Below are 14,993 nucleotides of genomic sequence, written 5' to 3'. Positions count from 1 at the left end.
TTGGAAATACCTACTCATTCAAGGGTTTTTCTACCTGAGCCACTTGTGTGGGTTGTAGACTCCGTCTCATGCTACCACTAGAGTGAAAGCACCGCCAGCATTCAAAAGTGACCAAAACATCAGCCAGGAAGCATAGGAACTGAGAAGTGGTCTGTGGTCACCACCTGCAGAACCATTCCTTTATTGGGGGTGTCTTGCTAATTGCCTATAATTTCCACCTTTTGTCTATTCCATTTGCACAACAGCATGTGAAATTTATTGTCAATCAGTGTTGCTTCCTAAGTGGACAGTTTGATTTCACAGAAGTGTGATTGACTTGGAGTTACATTGTGTTGTTTAAGTGTTCCCTTTATTTTTTTGAGCAGTGTATATTTTAGTGTTGAGATTCTTCAAAGCAGCCACCCTTTACCTTGAGTAAAGTACTTCAACAGCTGCAGCCTGAATAATTGGTCTTTAGTTTGTAGATTTCTTAGCCATTTCGACGTGGGAACTCTCGTCCCGGCGTTTTTTACTCATTGTAAATTTTGTCATGGGTCCTTTTATTAACTCTGTGGAAAGGGGCGTTCCATGACATTTGGGTATAGTGCCTGTGCTCACGGGGGCGTGGCCACTGACCGATCATAAGTTACTATGAAAAACAACTCTCATTTAGAAGACTAAGATCACATTGTTATCTTTCCAAAAGTATTCTTATGCCTAATCATTTATTTTATACAACATTCAGATGCAAACCCCATAATTGAGAAGTGTATACAAACAAAGACACAGTAATGTGTGTCTCCTGTCCTTCATGAGGTCACCAAATGAAACAAACTAGACATGACTGTTCCTTAAGTGTCCACGGACCACTCCAACTGCTTATAATACAGAAATACTGTTCAATTATTCAACCTTTTGATGTACAAGTGTCTCTCTGTGTTCCACAGTCACATTCCAATCTCGATACTACAGAGCCCAGAAGCAGAGTATTTTACGACCGCCATAAAGCGGCCCCCTCCACCTCTGCGGGAGAGAGAGGGCGCTGTAGAGCGGAACCACTGTATCCTGATCCTTCAGATCTTCACAGGAAAGTTATGACAAAACTTTCAAAGTTCTTGAAATTTTCCAGATTGACTGACCTTCATGTCTTAAAGTAATGATGGACTGTCATTTCTCTTTGCTCATTTGAGCTGTTCTTGCCAAAATATGGACTTGGTCTTTTACCAAATAGAGCTATCTTCTGTATACCAACCCTACCTTGTCACAACTTTTAACAAGGTACACCTGTTATTTGAAATGCATTCCAGGTGACTACCTCATGAAGCTGGTTGAGAGAATACCAAGAGTGTGCAAAGCTGTCATCAAGGCAAAGGGTGGCTACTTTGAAGAACCTCAAATATTAAATATATTTTGATTTGTTTTAACACTCCTTTGGTTATTACATGATTACAAATGTTTTATTTCATAGTTTTGATATCTTCACTATTATTCTACAATGTAGAAAATAGTTTAAAAAAATGTAAAATATATATAGGGGATTGGAAATGATGCAGACAATGACATTGATGGAAGCCACAATCTATCTGCAATATTAAAGCTAATTAACCCGCTAAAAAATGTTTTCATTAAAAATTACAAAAATGTAATAAAATGAAAAGCTGATGGATGGACCTGGAGAAATGTCACCACTCTCAAATTAATAGACAGAGCAATGGATGTAAGGACTGGCCATCCATGATATCAAAATGATAGTTTTAACCATATTATGTACAGTGTTTGTTTACATTTACATCGTTTACAGACATTGTAGTAAAGAAGCTTATATTTTGGGTTCTGATGAAGTACGACAGTTGAACTAATCTCAAGAAGCATTTATAAGTTATATTCTTCAAGAATCAATGGGTACATATCATTCATTTAGATTAAATGAATGTAGCAACTGCTGATTGCCCCTTTAAGTTATATTCTTTAAGAATCTGTGGGTATACTATCTTATTATTATACTGAATTATTATATAATTCATTCATAAGTCCAAAAATGTATGTAGCAACTAAGGATTCTAGCTTTAAGGGCTTAGCACTAACCCCCCTCACACACGCACGCACGAGCACACACACACGTGCACACACATGTGCACACGCATGCTCATGCACACACAAACACAGTTAGTCTACACCTGTTGTCTACAAAGCATGTGACAAATAACATTTAATTTTATTTGACACACACACACACTTCCAATCCCTTTGCTAACCATTAACTTGTGCACTGGGCCATATCTAAGTGGTATTTACACTTATCACACGGCCCACTTTTACACGATCCCTGCTGAAAATGTGATTCACCTGAGGCCAACCCCAACAATAACAGAGACACACCACCAGTATCCTGAAATAATCTACCATCCTTCTAGGGCAGATACACTACATGACCAAAAGTATGTGGACACCTGCTCGTTGAACATCTCATTCCAAAATCATGGGCATTAATATGGAGTTGGTCCCCCCTTTGCTGCTATAACAGCCTCCACTCTTTTGGGAAGGCTTTCCACTAGATGTTGAAACATTCTTGCTCAGCCACAAGAGCATTAGTGATGTTGGGCGATTAGGCCTGGCTCGCAGTTGGCATTCCAATTCATCCCAAAGATGTTAGATGGGGTTGAGGTCAGGGCTCTGTGCAGGCCAGTCAAGTTCTTCCACACCGATCTCGATAAACCATTTCTGTATGGACCTCGCTTTGTGCACGGGGGCATTGTCATGCTGAAACAGGAAAGGTCCTTCCCCAAACTGTTGCCACAAAGTTCGTCTAGAATGCCATTGTATACTGTAGAGTAAAGATTTCCCTTCACTGGAACAAAGAGGCCTAGCCCGAACCATGAAAAACAGCTCCAGACCATTATTCCTCCTCCTCCAAACTATACAGTTGGCACTATGCATTGGGGCAGGTAGCGTTCACCTGGCAGCAACAAAACCCAGATTCGTCCATCGGACTGCCAGGTGGTGAAGCGTGATTCATCCCTCCAGAGAACGCATTTCCACTGCTCCAGAGTCCAATGGCGGCGAGCTTTACACCACTCCAGCCGCTTGGCATTGCGTATGGTGATCTTAGGCTTGTGTGCAGCTGCTCGCCCATGGAAACCCATTTCATGAAGCTCCCGACGAACAGTTGTTGTGCTGACTTTGCTTCCAGAGGCAGTTTGGAACTCAGTAGTGAGTGTTGCAACCGAGGACAGACGAGTTTTACGCGCTACGCGCTTCAGCACTTGACGGTCCCGTTCTGTGAGCTTGTGTGGCCTACCACCAGTGGTGGAAAAAGTACCCAACTGTCATCCTTGAGTAAAAGTAAAGATACCTTAATAGAAAAAAACTCAAGTAAAAGTAAAAGTCACCCAGTAAAATTCTACTTGAGTAAAAGTCTAAAAAGTATTTTGTTTAAAATATACTTAAGTATCAAAAGTAAAAGTATAAATCGTTTCAAATTCCTTATATTAAGCAAACTAGATGACATCATTTACAAACGAAGCATGTGTGTTTAATAAGTCCGCCAGATCAGAGGCAGTAGGGATGACCAGGGACGTTCGGTTGAAAAGTGCGTGAATTTGACTATTTTCCTGTCCTGCTAAGCATTCAAAATGTAACAAGTACTTTTGGGTGTCAAGGGAAATGTACGGAGTAAAAAGTAAAATATTTTCTTAAGGAATAAAAGTTAAAAGTAAAAGTAGTCAAAAATATAAATAGTAAAGTATAGATACCCCAAAAAACTACTTAAGTAGTAATTTAAAGTATTTTTACTTAAGTACTTTACACCACTGCCTACCACTTCGCGGCTGAGCCGATGTTGCTCCTAGACATTTCCACTTCACAACAACAGCACTTACAGTTGATCGGGGCAGCTCTATCAGGGCAGACATTTGATGAACTGACTTGTTGGAAAGGTGGCGTTGTATGACGGTGCCACATTGAAAGCCACTGAGCTCTTCAGTAAGGCCATTCTAATGCCAATGTTTGTCTATGGAGATTGCATGGCGGTGTGCTCAATTTAATACACCTGTCAGCAACAAGTATGGCTGAAACAGCCGAATCCACTAATTTGAAGGGGAGTCCACATACTTTTGGTGATGTATTATAGTTAACACTCCCAATAGAATACATGGAGAAACAGCCCTGCACACATGTACACATGAAAGCTAAATGCCCCTCTGTTCAGTGATAAATGTTAATTTATAGGCCTTTTGAAGCTGGAATCCCTAATGGTGAATCTGCCATGTTTGTTTGGGATATTAAAACAACCTCAAGACACCGCAAACAATGAACACTGTTTTTTCACCTCGGACATCTTTGCACACGCAATGAAACAGCAGAATATGTTCCGCAAAATGTTTTTACCCCGCTGCTCACCTCCGTTTGGACGCTCCTCAACTCTGTTTCGTATAACAATAACAAAGGGACTGGGGGGAACAGTGGCGCTGGTTCCCCTAATGCGGATTCCATCTTTAAGCAGCTGTATACTCTACCAGACCTGGGTTCAGGTACTATTTGATCGTTTACAGTTTTGGGACTATTCTATTGGCTCATTAAACCAGGCAAGCTCAAACAGGCACAGCTTGGCTGTAGCTAGGTAGAACTAAGTTGAACTGGAAATAAAATAAAATCTCTCTAACAACAAAACAACTGTGCAGTTAGTGGCTTTATTTGATTAGGCTGCAACGAGGTTTAAATGCACTGTTTACATGTTATAATAGTCCCTGATTATGGTGGCGACTGATAGTGGGCGCTAATTTAGCGATGCGTCAGCTTAAATGTGTCTAATTAGGATTTAAAACAAAAGCACAGGGAAGAGTAATTAACCCACCTGGTTGGTTGGCACAAAGTCCAGGCCAGCCTCTGGCATGCCCAGGAACATGGCCTCACTGTCGTACTGCAAACACACAGAGAACACAACAAGAGCACAGTTAGAATGGTGTTCACTTTACTTAGGAAAATGAGACGGAGACAGAGATGGAGGGGGAAGACAAAGAGGGGAGCGAGAGAGGGAGACAGAGATAGAGGGGGAAGACAGAGGGGGGGGGCGAGAGAGGGAGACAGAGATAGAGGGGGAAGACAGAGAGGGGGAGAGGGAGACAGAGATAGAGGGGGAAGACAGAGAGGGGGAGAGGGAGACAGAGATAGAGGGGGAAGACAGAGAGGAGGAGAGGGAGACAGAGATAGAGGGGGAAGACAGAGAGGGGAGTGAGAGAGGGAGACAGAGAGAGGGGGAAGAGGGAAACAGAGATAGAGGGGGAAGACAGAGAGGGGGAGAGGGAGACAGGGATGGAGGGGGAAGACAGAGAGGGGGAGAGGGAGACAGAGATGGAGGGGGAAGACAGAGAGGGGAGAGAGGGAGACAGAGATAGCGGGGGAAGACAGAGAGGGGGAGAGGGAGACAGAGATAGCGGGGGAAGACAGAAAGGGGAGAGAGAGAGGGAGACAGAGATAGAGGGGGAAGACAGAGAGGGGAGAGAGAGAGGGAGACAGAGATAGAGGGGGAAGACAGAGAGGGGAGCGAGAGAGGGAGATAGAGATAGAGGGGGAGAGGGAGACAGAGATAGAGGGGGAAGACAAAGAGGGGAGAGAGAGAGGGAGACAGAGATAGAGGGGGAGAGGGAGACAGAGATAGAGGGGGAAGACAAAGAGGGGAGAGAGAGAGGGAGATAGAGATAGAGGGGGAAGACAGAGAGGAGAGAGAGAGAGGGAGACAGAGATAGGGGGGGAGAGGGAGACAGAGATATATAAAGGTGAGTGCAATGTTTACTGTTAATTCCTAATCCTTTTTGTTGATGTTGTTAAATTAGTTTCTTCTCAGTTTTGTTTATTGTTTATTTAACTTATTTAGGCAATGTAAACATACATTTCCCATGCCAATAAAGCTCATTTGAATTGAATTGAGAGAGAAAAAAGAAAGAAGAACATTACAAAAAAGAGGGGTAGAAGTAGAGAGAGAGAGTATTATATTAGTCATGCAAACTGATGTTTTCCTTTTGTTGTTGTCTTTGTTCAGGGTTATTGTCTTTCCCTTTTTGGACAACTTCCCTTTGAAGGCCTTGTTCTCATCCTTATCGACTCGAGATGTCAGCAATTTAAAGCAATTAGCACACTAGTAATTACAAGCCACAAAGGAAAGGCTTGAATGCAATCCTTTCATGTGCAATCTGTTATAAAACAGAAAAGCCCCTCTGTCTGTCTGTCTGTCCATGCTGCATCCCCACTTACACTATACTGCTTTGAGTTAGGCCTATAGTGATTCGCCACACACTCGCGCACACACACACACACACCCACCCACACCCACCCACACCCACCCACCCACCCACCCACCCACCCACCCACCCACCCACACACACACACACACACACACACACACACACACACACACACACACACACACACACACACACACACACACACACACACACACACACACACACACACACACACACACTTTCACTTTCTAAGCAACGGAAATTGAGATTTACGAGTATAGCTAAAATGCACATTCAAGTCTTAACATGAAAATGGACTGTAAGTGAAGGATGCTATATAACCGGTTAATGTACATTCCATACAGTGAGGCAAGCATCTGACATTCATGGATACACAGACACTACACAGACTACACACAGACTACACATAGCCCTTATATCAGGTTGTAAGGAGACAATAGAATAAGACCAAGTAATCTGTGTTAAAATACTTGAGTGCAATTGATTCAAAGTACAATACATTCAAAGTCAACGTTTCTTGTGATTCCGTGCATATGTCCAGTATGATTTCATTCAGCCAATTGTTCTTGAATAAACACTGAGCCCCATGGTTTTGGCAGTGTTCCAGTTTAAATGTACGTAATGCATTGCCTTTTCCCCCTCTACCCTCTTAACATCTGCGATCTCTTAGTTCAGGGTGGCTTGCTCCACTTCTAACACATTATTAGTCTCAAAACAAATAAGCTACTTTTCTTTTGATGCCAGTATGTATTAGTGAAATGGGTCTGTAGTAGAGAACTGTTTTGAATCCCCAGCCCAACTTGTGGAGTGTTCAAAGAATTCTCTCCCTTTCTTTAAAGTGTGTTTTAGATGAGTCAATGGTAAAGGAGTCGTCCACCAGTCTTGCTATAACCTCACTCACTTAGTGTGAGAGTAGAACTAAACTGAGCCTGACCACAAATGGCTTCCAACAGACTGACATTTCCATAGGGTAATTTAACAAATATCATCTCCTTATAAGGGATTTGTTCATATCTGCATTGGATACAAGATACAGAGTTATGATTGGTGCTAGTACAGTTTTAGTACAAGCTGATTGGACAGAGCTCTGTCTCAACCTCAGCAGTAGCATCCTGTTCTAACCATCCCATGCACCTGTCCTGTCCTACAAGGGACCACACTGTCCGTAAAAGACGCAACCTTTAGAAAAAGCTAAGCCCATCCACACAGGTAGACACTGGACAAACGACTGCTCACCATTCGCCAGCTGTCACACCAATGCAAATGAGTGATCGGATGACTAAATCAACAAAAAGCCAAAACAGGGTGTCATGGCTGACCTCTTGTAAGACAATCCCCCCCCCCCCCCTCTCTCTCTCTCTCTCTCTCTCTCTCTCTCTCTCTCTACACAGAGTTTGGAATGGAGCATCTGCCTGGCAGTCCAAGGAAAGGGGAGGCTGTAGGGTTAGTAACACAGACACTCATTCCTCCAAATGAACCAACACCTCTGCATTATTAATGATGACATGGAACAGACTCACAACAGCAGCACTGGAAAAACAATCTATAGAAGTTCTATGAGACCTGACTCTCTTGCACAGTATAACATGTGGTCTCAACAGTGTTTTTCTCTCTCTCTCTCTCTCTCTCTCTCTCTCTCTCTCTCTCTCTCAATTCAATTCAAAGCGCTTTATTGGCATGGGAAACATATGTTTACATTGCCAAAGTAAGTGAAATAGATAATAAACAAAAGTTAAATAAACAATATAAAATGAACAGCAAACATTACACTCATAAAAGTTCCAAAGAAATAGAGACATTTCAAATGTCATATTATGGCTATATACAGTGTTATAACGATGTGCAAATAGTTAAAGTACGAAATAGAAAATAAATAAACATAAATATGGGTTGTATTTACAATGGTGTTTGTTCTTCACTGGTTGCCCTTTTCTTGTGGCAACAGATCAAACATCTTGCTGCTGTGATGACACACTGTGGAATTTCACCCAGTAGATATGGAAGTTTATCAAAATTGGATTTGTTTTCAAAATCTTTGTGGGTCTGTCTAATCTGAGGGAAATATGTGTCTCTAATATGGTCATACATTTGGCAGGAGGTTAGGAAGTGCAGCTCAGTTTCCACCTAATTTTGTGGGCAGTGTGCACATAGTCTGTCTTCTCTTGAGAGCCAGGTCCGTACATAGTCAAAGCTTAATATTGGGTCAGTCACAGTGGCAGAAGTACTCTCTGTTTTTGTTGTTGATTCTTTCCAATGTGTCAAGTCTAATTGTGTTGCTGTCCTGGGGCTCTGTGGGGTGTGTTTGTGTTTGTGAACAGAGCCCCAGGACCAGCTTGCTTAGGGGACTCTTCTCCAGGTTCATCTCTCTGTTGGTGATGGCTTTGATATGGAAGGTTTGGGAATCTCTTCTTTTTAGGTGGTTGTAGAATTTAACAGCTCTTTTTGGATTTTGATAATTAGCGGGTATCGGCCTAATTCTGCTCTGCATGCATTATTTGGTGTTTTACGTTGTACACAGAGGATATTTTTGTAGAATTCTGCATGCAGAGTCTCAATTTGGTGTTTGTCCCATTTTGTAAATTATTGGTTGGTGAGCAGACCCCAGACCTCACAACCATAAAGGGCAATGGGTTCTATAACTGATTCAAGTATTGGTATGTTGAATTTTATGTTCCCTTTGATGGGGTAGAAGGCCCTTCTTGGCTTGTCTCTCAGATTGTTCACAGCTTTGTGGAAGTTACCTGTGGAGCTGATATTTAGGCCGAGGTATGTGTAGTTTTTTGTGTGCTCTAGGGCAACGGTGTCTAGATGGAATTTGTATGTGGTCCTGGCAACTGGACCTGTTTTGGAACACCATTCATTTTGTCTTACTGAGATTTACTGTCAGGGCCCAGGTCTGACAGAATCTGTGCAGAAGATCTAGGTGCTGCTGTAGGACCTCCTTGGCTGGGGACAGAAGCACCAGATCATCAGCAAACAGTAGACATTTGACTTCAGATTCTAGTAGGGAGAGGCCGGGTGCTGCAGACTGTTCTAGTGCCCTTACGAATTTGTTTATATATATGTTGAAGAGGGTGGGGCTCAAACTGCATCCCTGTCTCACCCCACAGCCCTGTGGAAAGAAATGTGTGTGTTGTTTGCCAATTGTAACAGCACACTTGTTGTTTGTGTACATGGATTTTATAATGTTTTTCCCCCAACACCTGTCATACGATAGTTTGGTAAAAAGCCAACTTGACATTTGCTAAGTATATTGTTTTCACTGAGGAAATGTACGAGTCTGCTGTTAACGATAATGCAGAGGATTTTCGAGAGGTTGCTGTTGACACATATCCCACGGTAGTTATTGGGGTCAAATTTGCCTCTACTTTTGTGGATTGGGGTGATCAGTCCTTGGTTCCAAATATTGGGGAAGATGCCAGAGCTGAGGATGATGTTAAAGAGTTGAAGTATAGCCAATTGTAATTTGTGGTCGGTATATTTGATCATTTCACTTAGGATACCATCAAACCATAGGCCTTTTTGGGTTGGAGGGTTTGTATGTTGTCCTCTAGTTCATTCAATGTAATTGGAGAATCCAGTGGGTTCTGGTAGTCTTTAATAGTTGATTCGAAGATTTGTATTTGATCATTCTTCATCAAACCATTTCTCTCTCTCTCACTCACTCCCCCCTCTTCTTCTATAAAGTTACATAAGGATGGGAATAAACTGTAAACTGTAGAGCAAAGCCAACATAAACACCCAAGCTAATAAACCAATACATTGACATGCTGTGAGAAAAAACAAACACATGGGGGAGTGCTACTTTTGTTAGCCTCAGTGACTTATGCTAGTGTTAGATAAACCCCAAATGTGTTCTGCTTTTGATAAATATAGGCTAACAGCCATATCATGTAATAAGTAGGGCATATAGAAACTCTGACCCCTATAATGATTGGAGTCATCTGACCCCGCCCAGTCATTCAAATATACCAATAGATGCTCTTTGCTGTCAACTGTAAAGAGTGTCAGTGCACGAGACAGCATCCCATTGTTTGGTTCAGGAGTTCCTCCCAACAGTAATAGTCAGTCAGTCAAAGTGGTCGTTGTGACAACAGTTTCTCCCGCTGCCTTTTTTCAATATACTAAACACTGTTGCGCTGTGGGTGTGGCATCTTCCTCATCAAATATACAGTAAACATTGTAAAAGGCAAAACTAGAGAATAACCCAAGCAGACTAGACTAGACCAATGAGAGAGAACCCATTTGATCTGAATGTATTTCTGTTGAACAGTTGGGTCATTACCGTGATGTTTATAGCCCCTGACAGGTCTTGTAGATTCCATTTTTTATTGGATGGTGTATATTGACCCCTTTGTCAAATTGGCTTTATCCATTTGCTTTTCCTGGCGCGGGATGATATGTGCCGAACTGACAGATCTCCTGCTCGCTGATACATACTGTAATGAAATAGAGTGAGTTCTATTTTTTGCCTCTGCACCTGTGCTCTTTCCTTTATTGCTTGGTTGTACTCGATAGGCTCCTATGACGCAGATGGGCATGCCGTAATCTCCTTCATTGTTATAGTCTTTTTGGTCATAGAGGTGTAGAGGATGATTAAATGTTGTGACATACACACAGTGTCGTACCATGGAAGCTATGCTAACTTGCTAGCTTGCTAAGGCTAGTTTTCAGTGCAGTCTCTTCAATGTCTGCAAACAGACCGACGCAGAGGACGTACCTGTCTAGAATATCAGTCTGACAGAGTCCAAAAAAAGAAGTGGAAATTGTGATGATTTTTGTCATTTTCTTTCCATCTTACGCGTTCAGATGTGAATCAGACAGCGGAACCTATTTCACTCTTCATCGGTTTTTCTCTGAGAGGCCGGAGAAGAGGAACATAAGAGGCTCCTATATTCTGGGAGCTTTTTATGTTGCAACCAAAGGCTTATTTTAATAAAGTATGTCTCTATATGCAGTGGGTAACATTGCAGTTTCACTACCGACATACCCAAAATAAAAATTAGGCCCAAATACTACTACAGGTTACTTTGTGTGGACTGCAACTCAAGATCTAAAACACTAATACATTGCTTGATAACACTTTCTTTTGCTGTATTCACACATCCTCATATCTCAAATGTATCATCCCACTGCTGGCTTGCTTCTGAAGCTAAGCAGGGTTGGTCCTGGTCGGTCCCTAGATTGGAGACCAGATACTGCTGGAAGTGGTGTTGGAGGGAAATTAGGAGGCACTCTTTCCTCAGGTCTAAATAAAATATCCCAATGCCCCAGGGCAGTGATTGGGGACACTGATTGGGCTGTCTTTTGGATGGGACGTTAAACGGGTGTCCTGACTCTCTGTAGTCACTAAAGATCCCATGGCACTTCTCGTAAGAGTAGGGGTGTTAACCCCGGTGTCCTGGCTAAATTCCCAATCTGATCCTCATACCATCATGGTCACCTAATCATCCCCATCTTACAATTGGCTCATTCATCCCCCTCCTCTCCCCTGTAACTATTTCCCAGGTCGTTGCTGTAAATGAGAACGTGTTCTCAGTCAACTTACCTGGTAAAATAACGGTTAAATAAATAAAATAAAGTATTAGTGTCTTCACATACTATTGCAGCATGTTAGCGTCCCCCCCAGCACCATGTGCAGTGCTACGTCAAGATCCTATCCATCACCATTACCGTCCATTCATTCTCTATCTACAACACTGCACATCTCTGTGGTCTTTCTCTCTATCACTCTAACATCACAGTGGGTCTGATCTGATAGTGTTTCATTTCCAGCATCACATGTGGCTGTGTGGGGAGGGCTGTTGATATCAGGCAGCCCTACCCTGTGAGGAGCATGACTGGGTTTGTTGTCAAACCAAATTACACACACTCTCTCCGTGGATAAACCCTAGTCTGAATAACAAGCAGCTAGCTAAGTGGGTCAGGGTCGCCATGGAGAGAGAGAGAGAGAGAGAGGAGGGGAGTGGGGGGAAGGGGGGGAAGAAAGGAGGGGAGTGGGGGGAAGAGGAGAGAGAGAGAGAGAGGAGGGGAGTGGGGGGAAGGGAAGAGAGAGGGGGAAGGGAGGGAGAGGGGGAATAGAGATGAGGGAGGGGAAATAGAGAGAGGAATAAGGGTAGAGTGAGAAATAAAAGAGGAAAGGGAAGAGAGAGGGGAGAAACAAGAGAGGAAGGAATGGGATAGAGTGAGCGAACAAGGGGGAGAAAGAGCAAAAGGGGGGATGAAAAAGAGAGAGGGGTGAGAGAGGGGGAAGGGGGAGGAGTGTGGATCTCAGTTTCTGCTCCCCCAGTATTCAATATCAAGTGTGGCATTAATCTTGGACTCCAAATCATAGCCTTGATGAACAACCTCTGTCTGTGGCACATTACATCTCCAAGTGATTCTCTCTCTCGCTCTCTCTTTCTGTCTCTCTCCCTCCCTTCTTTTTTCCCAAATGCCAATTTGGTGAGGGTCTGGAGTAAGGCTGAGTGTGTCTTCTTCTATGTCCCAGCACTGTAATTGATGACTATAACAGCCAGGCCACTTTCATGACTACCTATCTGACTATAACAGCCAAGCCACTTCCATGACTACATATCTGACTACAACAGCCAGGCCACTTTCATGACTACATATCTGACTACAACAGCCAGGCCACTTTCAAGACTACATATCTGACTACAACAGCCAGGCCACTTTCATGACTACATATCTGACTACAACAGCCAGGCCACTTTCATGACTACATATCTGACTACAACAGCCAGGCCACTTTCAAGACTACATATCTGACTACAACAGCCAGGCCACTTTCATGACTACATATCTGACTACAACAGCCAGGCCACTTTCATGACTACATATCTGACTATAACAACCAGGCCACTTTCATGACTACATATCTGACTACAACAGCCAGGCCACTTTCATGACTACATATCTGACTACAACAGCCAGGCCACTTTCATGACTACATATCTGACTACAACAGCCAGGCCACTTTCATGACTACATATCTGACTACAACAGCCAGGCCACTTTCATGACTACATATCTGACTACAACAGCCAGGCCACTTTCATGACTACATATCTGACTACAACAGCCAGGCCACTTTCATGACTACATATCTGACTATAACAGCCAGGCCACTTTCATGACTACATATCTGACTACAACAGCCAGGCCACTTTCATGACTACATATCTGACTATAACAGCCAGGCCACTTTCATGACTACATATCTGACTACAACAGCCAGGCCACTTTCATGACTACCTATCTGACTTTAACGGCCAGGCCACTTTCATGACTACATATCTGACTAGAACAGCCAGACCACTTTCATGACTACTTATCAAGCCCTGCTGTGGCTCATATCACTGGGTAGAGGGAGAGAGTGAGTGAGAGAGGGAGTAGGGATTCAGGCCTATATAAATCATAGTCTGGTAGCATTTCACTCTCTCTGGCACTGCCTCGTAAAGACAGGAGTGAGTGCTGTAAGGAGCTGTAATTCATAGTGGTAAAAATGTGAGTTTATAACGACAGAGGATAAGGGGGTTTTAATGGCAAAAACGATAACGATGTTTCATATAATCAAAACATTATGATGATTTAACACCAGTGTTTGAGTTATACCCTCAATCAGGATTTTACACTTTCCTTTTAATCTGTGAAGAAAATTAGGTTTGATATCACCTTTCAATTTCATGAACGTTTCTCAGACCCTGCATAATCTAAGATACATTTTTGATTTGCTTGTTTGATCTTGTAAGTACAGTACATGTATTTCCTATTTTGTGATTGTACCTGCTGTAGTGTGAGGAACCACACTGTGCAGCGTGTTTAGACCAAGGTAAAGTTGATCAGTTTATCTCAGGATCCTACAGCTGAAAGTTACATCAGTTTATCTCAGGATGCTACAGCTGAATGTTAGATCAGTTTATCTCAGGATGCTACAGCTGAAAGTTAGATCGGTTTATCTCAGGATGCTACAGCTGACAGTTACATCAGTTTATCTCAGGATGCTACAGCTGAAAGTTACATCAGTTTATCTCAGGATGCTACAGCTGAAAGTTACATCAGTTTATCTCAGGATGCTACAGCTGAATGTTATATCGGTTTATCTCAGGATGCTACAGCTGAATGTTATATCGGTTTATCTCAGGATGCTACAGCTGAAAGTTACATCGGTTTATCTCAGGATGCTACAGCTGACAGTTACATCAGTTTATCTCAGGATGCTACAGCTGAAAGTTACATCAGTTTATCTCAGGATGCTACAGCTGAAAGTTACATCAGTTTATCTCAGGATGCTACAGCTGAATGTTATATCGGTTTATCTCAGGATGCTACAGCTGAATGTTATATCGGTTTATCTCAGGATGCTACAGCTGAAAGTTACATCGGTTTATCTCAGGATGCTACAGCTGAAAGTTACATCAGTTTATCTCAGGATGCTACAGCTGAAAGTTAGATCCGTTTATCTCAGGATGCTACAGCTGAAAGTTACATCAGTTTATCTCAGGATGCTACAGCTGAAAGTTAGATCGGTTTATCTCAGGATCCTACAGCTGAAAGTTACATCACTTTATCTCAGGATGCTACAGCTGAATGTTACATCAGTTTATCTCAGGATGCTACAGCTGAATGTTAGATCAGTTTATCTCAGGATGCTACAGCTGACAGTTACATCAGTTTATCTCAGGATGCTACAGCTGAAAGTTAGATCGGTTTATCTCAGGATGCTACAGCTGAATGTTAGATCAGTTTATC

General features: G+C 42.6%; 1 protein-coding gene across 2 annotated transcripts in view; it reads right to left on the bottom strand.

Moving 5' to 3' along the window:
• Nucleotides 1-14,993, bottom strand: part of LOC139559605 (thymocyte selection-associated high mobility group box protein TOX-like) — a 91,410-nt gene that overhangs the window by 43,910 nt on the left and 32,507 nt on the right. For both annotated transcript variants that reach the window (XM_071375750.1, XM_071375748.1), the window contains exon 2: nt 4,832-4,897. In XM_071375750.1, the coding sequence (XP_071231851.1) occupies nt 4,832-4,897 (66 nt within the window). The remainder of the gene's footprint in view (nt 1-4,831; nt 4,898-14,993) is intronic.

This window comes from Salvelinus alpinus, chromosome 30 (genome assembly GCF_045679555.1).
Source record: "Salvelinus alpinus chromosome 30, SLU_Salpinus.1, whole genome shotgun sequence".
NCBI lineage: Eukaryota > Metazoa > Chordata > Actinopteri > Salmoniformes > Salmonidae > Salvelinus > Salvelinus alpinus.
This window is presented reverse-complemented; position numbering and strand designations above follow the sequence as displayed.